This window comes from Eurosta solidaginis, chromosome 4 (assembly GCF_040869045.1).
Source record: "Eurosta solidaginis isolate ZX-2024a chromosome 4, ASM4086904v1, whole genome shotgun sequence".
Classification (NCBI taxonomy): domain Eukaryota; kingdom Metazoa; phylum Arthropoda; class Insecta; order Diptera; family Tephritidae; genus Eurosta; species Eurosta solidaginis.
In genome coordinates this window covers 213,992,805-214,000,435 of record NC_090322.1, presented here as the reverse complement: position 1 = coordinate 214,000,435, position 7,631 = coordinate 213,992,805, and the positions used below count along the sequence as shown (strand labels likewise).

The 7,631-nt window shown below is 37.2% G+C and overlaps 1 protein-coding gene across 1 annotated transcript; it reads right to left on the bottom strand.

Annotated features, from left to right (window-relative positions):
• Positions 1 to 5,625: 5,625 nt before the first annotated feature.
• LOC137249031 (uncharacterized) lies at positions 5,626 to 6,117 on the bottom strand. The gene has a single exon (XM_067780111.1). It carries the CDS (start codon positions 6,115 to 6,117, stop codon positions 5,626 to 5,628), a length of 492 nt encoding a protein of 163 aa, XP_067636212.1.
• Between the last annotated feature and the right edge of the window lie 1,514 nt (positions 6,118 to 7,631).

Genomic DNA, 7,631 nt, shown 5'->3' with positions numbered 1-7,631 from the left:
ACAACCTCCCTGCGGAATTTTGTTACGATAGGTTTAACGATTTTTGATTTATGATTAATAATATTTGTAAAATTGATTTTATCACAAGTGGGCGGCGCCACGCCCATTTTAAAAACTTTTTGCAAATTTTTATCCAGAGTCGCAATATCAGTCCACATGTCAAATTTCAACATTCTAGGTGTATTATTTACTAAATAATAATTTTTTTTGTGTTTTCCAAAATGTTATATACATAAAAAGTGGGCGTGGTTATCATCCGATTTCGCTCATTTTCAGCACCAATCTATTATGGGTCCAGTTATGCTCATATACCACATTTGATGAAGATATCTCAATATTTACTCAAGTTATCGTGTTAACGGACGGACAGACGGACATGGCTCAATCAAATTTTTTTTTCGATACTGATGATTTTGATATATGGAAGTCTATATCTATCTCGATTCCTTTATACCTGTACAACCAACCGTTATACAATCAAAATTAATATACTCTGTGTGTAAAGCACGCTGAGTATAAAAACGGTTGAGAAGAAAGAGACAGAAAAAAGTGCACTCGCCCTCCACGCTATTACCATAGATTTGATTTCGAAGGAACCAAAGTATTGGCCAGAGAGAAAATTTGGGGAAAAAGAATACAATTAGAAGAAATATTTATAAAAGCTTATAAAAACTGCGTTAACAGAAGAAGCATAGAAGCTAAAAACATCAGCGACAACTACGCGTGTATTTTCTAACGATTTCAACAATCATCAGCTGCTCTACACAATCCATCAAGCACGATCCGGCTGACAAAATATCAACAAAACGTTAAATACGTATACTAGGGTGGCTAAAATTTATTGTTGAAAAGGCACATCCAATTTCTAAATCTATGGGTCATACTGAGTAATATTGTCCATGGGACCATAGGTCTGAAATGAATTTCTAGCCTCCCTAATTTTGTTAGAAAATTTTATATCCCAATCCGAAGAGCGGCTCTCACAAATAAAATAGATGAAAATAAATTTAAAATTCAGATTCGGATTGGGATATGAAATTTTCTAACAAAATTAGGGAGGCTCGAAATTCATTTCAGACCTATGGCCCCATGGACTCATTACACAAAAGTTACATTAAAGATTACTCAGCATGATCAATAGATTCAGAAACTGGATGTGCACCTGAAGTTTTCCTCCCATTTTTCCCCATGCAATTTGACCCGCCCTAACGTATACATATATATAGTTCGTTGTTTGAATTACATTGTGTGTTCATTTTATTATTTATTTCTTTTTAAATTTTTATTCAAATTTAAAAAAGCTAATTCCCAAGCCTTAATAATAAATTTTTTTTTTATATATGACCATTCCTGCACAATGCAGAAAACAAAATATTTATACAAAACAACTGGACAAGGAGGAACGCAGTAATTTCGAGTAAGAATCTGTGATATCTATAGTTGTGTTATATATGTACTTTTGTTTATATATTTAATTATTATTAACTCAACCTCTGTTGTAATGCAATGCTTTATATACTAAGTTTTATGTTTTTTGTCATTCGTCCCTGAAGAAGACCAAAATAAAAGGTCGAAACGTCGGCGAAAAAGTAAAAAAGGCGTTTTTCTGCTTTGTTAGACTGTAAACCCGAAACAAAAAACAAATTTGCCACAAATGATTATGATAAAAAAACTCTAAAACCCATGTATTTTTTAGATTCTGAATGCAAAAATTAAATTCTTAATTTCATTTAAAATAATTTATTGAGTTTTTAATTAAACTTTTAAAATTACACATTTGCAACAATCATCTGAAATCATAAACTGATTGTATTTTTGCGAAGAATTTGCTTTGAAATTACACAACATTTGCTAACAGAAAGTGCAGGAACACAGACAAAATTTAGTTGAAAAAGAAGTAAGGAAGGCTAAGTTCGGGTGTAACCGAACATTACATACTCAGCTGAGAGCTTTGGAGACAACATAAGGGAAAATCCCAATGTAGGAAAATGCACCTAGGGTAACCCTGGAATGTGTTTGTATGACACGGGTATCAGATGGAGTATTTAAAAGGCAATGGGTCCAAGTTCTACTGGTGGATGCCATTTCGGGATATGCCCATAAAGGTGGACCAGGAGTGACTCTAGAATGTGTTTGTACGATATGGGTATCAAATGAAAGGTGTTAATGAGTATTTTAAAAGGGAGTGGGCCTTAGTTCCATAGGTGGACGCCGTTTCGAGATAACGCCATAAAGCTGGACCAGGGGTAACTTTATAATGTGTTTGTACGATATGGGTATTCAATTAAAGGTATTAATGAGGGTTTTAAAAGGGAGTGACGCTTAGTTGTATATGTGAAGGCGTTTTCGAATTATCGACCAAAATGTGGACCAGGGTGACCCAGAACATCATCTGTCGGGTACCGCTAATTTACTTGTATATGTAATACCACGAACAGTACGAGTATTCCTGCCAAGATTCCAAGGGCTTTTGATTTCGCCCTGCAGAACTTTTTCATTTTCTTCTGCTTAATATGGTAGCTGTCACATCGGTTTTACAAAGTTTTTTCTAAAGTTATATTTTGCGTCAATAAACCAATCAAATTACCATGCTTCATGCCTTTTTTCGTATTTGGTATAGAATTATGGCATTTTTTCATTTTTCGTAATTTTCGATATCGAAAAGTGAGCGTGGCACAGTCGGATTTCGGCCATTTTTTATACCAAGATAAAGTGAGTTCAGATAAGTACGTGAACTATAAAAGATAAAGATATATCGATTTTTGCTCAAGTTATCGTGTCAAAGGTCGAGCGGAAGGACAGACGGTTGACTGTGTATAAAAACTGGGAGTGGCTTCAACCGATTTCGCCCATTTTCACAGAAAACAGTTATAGAATCTATGCCCTACCAAATTTTACAAGGATTGGTAGAGTTTTGTTCGACTTATGGCATTAAAAGTATTCTAGAAAAATTAAATGAAAACGGGGCGGAGCTACGCCCATTTTCAAATTTTCTTTTATTTTTGTATTTTGTTGCACCATATCATTACTGGAGTTGAATGTTGACATAATTTACTTATATACTGTAAAGATATTCAATTTTTTGTTAAAATTTTACTTAAACAATTTTTTTTATAAGTTGGCTTGTTCTTCATCCGATTCTGCTAATTTTTATTTAGCACATATATAGCAATAGTAGTAACGTTCCTGCCAAATTTCATCATGATATCTTCAACGACTGTCAAATTATAGCTTGCAAAACTTTTAAATTACCACGCCCACTGTCCAAAATTTTACTAGTTTTCTATTCTGCGTCATGAGGCCAACCCACCTACCAAGTTTCATCGCTTTAACCGTCTTTGGTAATGAATTATCGCATTTTTTCTGTTTTTCGAAATTTTCGATATCGAAAAAGTGGGCGTGGTTATAGGCCGATATCGTTCATTTTAAACAGGCCTCTGAGATGAGTGCCCAGGAATCTACATACCAAATTTCATAAAGACGCCTCAAAATTTACTCAAGTTATCATGTTAACGGACAGACGGATGGACGGACGGGCATGGCTCAATCAAATTTTTTTTCGATACTGATGATTTTGATATATGGAAATCGATATCTATCTCGATTCCTTTAAACCTGTACAACCAACCGTTATCCAATCAAAGTTAATACACTCTGTGTGCAAAGCACCCTGAGTATAATAAGAGAGTTCTCAATATGTTCCTCGAATTCTGTTGAAAATTTCTCTAACATTTTTTGTGGGGAATCGATCACCATGATTTTGGTGCCGTTGCGAAACTCAAGACGTTTCACAGGCAAATGGATCCTATCCGAAAATTCGTCATAAAACGCCTTCTCATTGGGTATATGTTCTCTGACAAGACAAGGGGCCTAATGATTAGAAAAAAAAAAAACATTTGTTTTTTTATAGTTTTAACATAAATATTTAAGTTGTTTTCAGACAAATTTCCGTAAACTTGAAGAAAAAATGTTTCCTTATTTATATTTATTCACACGACACAATGGAGAACTTAATTAACTTCTCGTTAGCAATTCGTAACATAAAAAGGGTTGCACATAATAAGAAAGGGGGCTGGAGACCTGCAGGATATGAAAAGTGTCGAAGATCTTGCCACTTTAGACTAACAAATTAAGTTTATAATACAAAATAAAGGACTGCAGGGTGTACTTATAAGGCGCTGCCCACATGCGTCTTATAAATTCAGCCAAGCTAGTGATAGCAGAAACGGGCCCAGGTCCACAGATGTTGTTGTTGCTGCTGTAGTGATAAGGTTAATCCCCGAAGTCTTTGGGGAGCGTTATCGATGTGATGGTCCTTTGCCGGATAAAGATCCGGTACGCTCCGGCAACACAGCACCATTGAGGTGCTAGCCCGACCATATCGGGAACGATTTATATGGCCACATTAAACCTTCAGGCCATCCCTCCCTCCCCACCACCAAGTTCCATGAGGTCCACAAATCGATGAGCTTTGTAACAAAATAAACAGCTATCTCACTGATCTCTCCAGTTTCTTCGCCTCGCGAAACCTGATATTGTCACCGACTAAATCATCGGCGACCTTATTTAAACATGGACGCGCCAAATGTGGACCATATTGAACATCTACGTCTATGGCACGACGCTATCGACTGTCTTACACCCTAAAATCTTGGGTGTTACGTTCGATCAGGATCTATATTTTGGAGAGCATGCAGCCGCAATTGTACCGAAAATCTAGTCGTAAAAAAATCCTCAAATCTCTTGCCGGCAGCACTTGGGGTAAAGATAAAGAAACGCTCATCAGTACACCATCTACATAATGAGGCGAGAGTACTCCCATTAGGAAGAGACATGAAATGCTAACCAAACACTTTCTGTTGAATACCCAGAAATCTGAGCATCCCAACAGACATCTGATTGATGGGGCAACACCACCCATGGGCTTACGGGGTTATCTCCATAAGCATTATGAGGAAATACGGCACCTTAGAACATAGCCGTATGAAGCAAAAAAGCTCAAGCAGGTCCTCAGTGATATTCACAAACCTCTATGCCAGGAACTGCCCGGCGAATCCAGTATTTAATGAAAAATACCCAAAACTAGTACAGGAGGAACACACCCTAGAGAAATGCGCGTCACTCTAGCTCAACTTCGATCTGGGTACTGTGACAGGTTAAACTCTTCCCTATCCAGAATCAACCCCGACATACAAAATGTATGTACTGCTTGCAATGTGTCCCCCAAACCCCACCCCCCTACCATCTCTTCAATTATATTGTGGAACCAACGCCTCTTACACACCTCTCATTATGGGCTATCCATGTTGAAACAGCAAGTTTCTTTCGACTCCCGTTAGAGGACATTGATGACAATTTGTGATTGGTCGCACCTATTGGATGGGGCGAAGCACTGCTACAACATAGCAGGAACGCTTGAGCGAAGGTCTTGCGCTCGTCAAATTAACGTTAACTCAACTGATCCTGCACCTGCATAGTACATACTTTTTCTACCATAATTTCATGCCGAGTCTACCATTCAATAAAATTCCCAAGTCCAGACACTAGCTGGCCCATCATGTATGATATACTCGCATGAAAGAATTTCTTCAAGCAAATTTTATTGCATGCAATAAAAATGTACATTTATTTATTGCTATGCGTTGATATATCTTTTGCTGTAAGAATTGTATTGATTTGCTGCTTGAATACGAAATTCTGATATTCTTTAGCTACATCCGCACAATGTAGTGGTTGGCGTGGATTCTCGCTATAACATTTCATAAGCTTATGCTCCAATTTCTTGAGATTCTCACTATTTACATCTGCTAATCTTACTGGCTTGCCCAACAGCGATTCCAATTTTTCCAAAGTCTTCACGTATTGACTCTCTTGCAATTTATTTGTTTGCATTGCCAATAAGCTAGCCTCCTCATCCTTACCCTTAAGGAAACCACAAGTGCAACAGCGTGCGCAATGGACTTGCTCTTCTTTTGTTGGTGCTGGTATGGCAGCTTCAGCGATTTGTTTCGTACCTTCTAGACGACTAACTACGCTCGGAGTTATTTGAATAGCGAGTATATTGCGCACCGGATTATTGATGTACGCCGTTTGAGGTGTGGAGTTACCGGCGCCCATTAGTTTTTAATCAACTTATTTATTTTTTCTTTGCTTAAGTCTGAAACCTAATTTTTTGCACAAAAATTATGCGTCTTTAATATATTTTTGAAATCTTCGCTGTCAAGATAAGCAATAACAAATGGCGGTATTGAATTTGACATTAAATAATTATGTATACTCTGAGAATGTGAACCCACTGTCATCTTTTCTCAACCCAGTACATGGTTCAATTATGTACAGGTTGGCTCATCTCATCAGCTGATTTTATTTATGTCATTGCATGGTCGAAGGGATTGTCAAAAGGAGATGGCAAACTCAAAATGAAACCAACACATTGGCAACATTTTACTTACACATGCAAAAACTGCTAAGTTTTATGTTTCCATTTCATACCATTCGCACCAACACCAATACACAGATTTTGACAATTTGAACAGATATATTTTGCTGCTTTACAGATGAGCCAACCTGTATATAGTTGAACCATGACCCAGTATCAAAAACCGGTAAAAGTCTAGTTGAAGGGTCCACTGCTAATACGCCTAAAAAAATATCGAGAGAGGTGTCAAAAGACATTGACATCGACAACAATAATCCGAAGGCGGAAAAGAAAATTTTTATCTCTGTCCGGAGATATTTGCAGTTGAAGTTGACGATTTTCATGTGGTTGTTATAATGTTGTCGTACCCACATACAAAATTGTGAACATAAGTGTTTTGTGCGGATATAGTTTTGGTCTCCACCCCGGTGTTGGACCGGGTAATTTTTTATAAGCGCGGCTAAGGGCCGCCAATGCGGAAAGGTGTTCTATGGATCCTACCCCCGGTTTCGGAGGGACCCGCGGGTCATTTTCCGGTTTTCCGTTAATATCTTTTGAACAAGATAAATTATTTAATCTTCCGCCTTCGGATTATTAATACTGATGTCAAGACGAGTCGTTTGACACCTCTGTCGATATTTTTGGTAGCGTATTAGCAGTCGCTACCTCAACTAGACTTTTACCATCTTCCGGACAACTGCTTTCAAATACTCCTAGTGCCTCCCCAGCATCTCCCGACAGCGTATATAATTCAGAGCCATACAGCATCATAAGTATTGATGCGAATCTTAGGAAATTCTCGATAATTCTGCGCCTTCCGTTTTTTTCTTCATAATGTATGTATTCATCTACTTCACTTATAACCTGCTAGAGTAAAACTGATCAGCTTCTTCTCAGACTGCGAGCAGTGGCGGATCTACTGGGGAAACGGGGGGAGAGTTTCTACCATAAAAGCCACAGAAGCTCTGTAAATCTGTCACACAGACATAAATTCTACACTCAAATAATTTTTTTTCCCTAGGAAAATCAAAAGAAATCCCTATCTTCTATCGATGGAAATTTTCATTTTATTGGCAAATTTAATAACCTTGTTTAATATAATTTGATAATTTTGATTGAGCTTTAGGACAAATTATTTCGACTTCAATCTGAAGTCATAATCAAGAATCTATGAAAAGAAAACAATTAACATTTTTAAACATACATTTCCGTA

What these genes read in the sequence shown, in the direction of transcription:
- LOC137249031 (XM_067780111.1), bottom strand. Translation starts at nt 6,117, where the DNA reads ATGGGCGCCGGTAACTCCACACCTCAAACGGCGTACATCAATAATCCG.